Consider the following 2,314-nt stretch of genomic DNA (forward strand, 5'->3'; position numbering starts at 1 on the left):
CTAAGCCTTCTGCAGACTGCATTCCTGGTGGAGAAGAACAGCCCATGCTCATGCACATTCTGAAGACTCGGGATTCTTTCTCCCTCCCACCATTTAGTGGCATGATTCTACTCCATTAACAAGCCTGAAACAAACTCTGAGATGTCCTGACTCTGCTTTTGTAGCTATCCCTCTGCTTTGCATGAAATATTTATAAATGTACATCATTTATTTCCTTTTCATTCCAGGTAGTTCTGAGAAAGAAAATTCATAAATGTGTGTATGTTTAAATTTCCACATTATGTTCTAGATAACAGAGAGGAAAACAAGGAAGGAAGAAAAAGCAAAGTGCTTGGGAGGTTCTGAGAAGGGGCAACAATACTTGTTTCTTTGGTGGAATGAATGTGCTATGTACATGCCCACAGAGAGCGTCTAGTTAGAGTGTTTCAAATGTGACTGGATAAGAAGGAAAAAGATGGGCTTGTGAAGTTGACATTTGTTAATAAGCATTTTGTATAGATTTTTTAAAAAAAAATAACAGCACTCAAGTTTTGAAAAATCTTGGTTTTCATTAATGTGAAGGGTAAACATATGAAAGAAATATATTTTTGAATGATCTTATTAAATGTTACATCTTTGTATGTATCTTAGGTCCAGAGTATGGCAAAAAAAGAGTCATCCTGAATGGAAGGAAAATGTACTCAATTATGGGCCTGAATTTTAGGCATTTATAGTGGTTCCAAAATTGCACTATGAAATCTCATGTTCATGACATCTCATTTCTTGGGATAAAAATATCAGTTTTCTAGTGAGGCATTATGGAAATATTCTTATAGGTTCTCAGGTTTCAGTAAGATATTTTGTTAATATATGTTGTTTTATTCTAGATTTATATATGAGTTAGAAGATGATTCAGAGTACACTATTCTCTGCTTAGCAGTTATGAACAATGAAAGTCTGGTGAAATCATGAATCGAATTATTTTGTTGTCTTTTATGTAACATTATTGCATAGGCTTCTAAGAGAGTCTAAATGAACACCTGATGGATAGTTATAATCAAACATTTACAGGTTTTATTTTATTGGGATTGTTTCCACCATCACAAACAGGCCTGTTCCTCTTCATTCTCATTGTTCTCATCTTCCTGACAGCTTGGATTGGCAACCTGTCCATGATCATCCTCATCCTCCTGGAGTCCCGTCTCCACACACCCATGTATTTCTTACTCAGTCAGCTTTCTTTCATTGACTTAAATTACGTCTCGACCATTGTCCCTAAAATGGTGTCTGACTTCATGTTGGGGAATAAGTACATCTCCTTCATTGGGTGTGGATTTCAGATCTTCCTCTTCTTGACTTTTGGGGGTGCAGAAACTCTTTTGCTGGCTTCTATGGCATATGACCGTTATGTGGCTATTTGCTTTCCTCTCCACTATGCCACACACATGAACAAAAGAGTCTGTGTGCTGATGATAATAGGATCTTGGGTGCTGGGGTCCATTAATTCCAGTGCTCACACTGCGTATGCACTTCACATTCCTTACTGCCGATCCAGGGCCATCAACCATTTCTTCTGTGATGTCCCTACCATGTTAACCCTGGCCTGCATGGACACATGGGTCTACGAATACACTGTATTTGTGAGCACAATCCTCTTTCTTGTGTTAGGATTTATTGGTATAGTGTGCTCTTATGCTCGTGTTTTCCTTGCTGTCTACCATATGCATTCTGGGGCAGGGAGGAAGAAGGCCTATTCTACTTGTAGCACTCACCTCACTGTGGTGACTTTCTTCTATGCACCATTTGCTTACACTTATCTACGCCCGAGATCCCTCCGATCCCCAGCAGAAGACAAGACTCTGGCTGTCTTCTACACAGTCCTCACCCCAATGTTCAATCCCATCATCTACAGCCTGAGAAACAAAGAAGTTATGGAGGCACTGAGAAGAATAACTCACAGAATTTGCTTTTCAAAAAATATTGATAAGTTACCTATCTGAGTCTGGGATTTAAAAGCAAGTAAACTCAATATTGGTATTTCCCAGTTAAATCATAAGAACTGAAATATTCCAGGAGAGAGTAAGGCGTTTAGTAATGGGCTCAGTCTTATAAGTGAAAATAGAAACAAAAGTGTCATTCCATTTTCTTTGCCTCTCAACATTTTTCTTTACTTTTATTTTTGGGACTATAGTATAATTTTATTTCTCCCTTACCTTTCCTTCTCTCCAACCTTCCTTTATGTCCCTTTTCACTGTCCTTCAAAGTAATAGCTTCTTTTTCTGTTTTGAATACACACACACACACACACACACACACACACACACACACACACATA

General features: G+C 38.2%; 1 protein-coding gene across 1 annotated transcript; it reads left to right on the forward strand.

Annotated features, from left to right (window-relative positions):
- The first annotated feature begins 1,022 nt into the window (after positions 1-1,022).
- On the forward strand, positions 1,023-1,979 carry LOC126494619 (olfactory receptor 2L3-like). The gene has a single exon (XM_050132062.1). It carries the CDS (start codon positions 1,023-1,025, stop codon positions 1,977-1,979), a length of 957 nt encoding a protein of 318 aa, XP_049988019.1.
- Positions 1,980-2,314: the final 335 nt, after the last annotated feature.

Source organism: Alexandromys fortis, unplaced genomic scaffold, assembly GCF_014885135.2.
Source record: "Alexandromys fortis isolate MF-2015 unplaced genomic scaffold, M_Fortis_MF-2015_v1.1 scaffold_334, whole genome shotgun sequence".
Classification (NCBI taxonomy): Eukaryota; Metazoa; Chordata; class Mammalia; order Rodentia; family Cricetidae; genus Alexandromys; species Alexandromys fortis.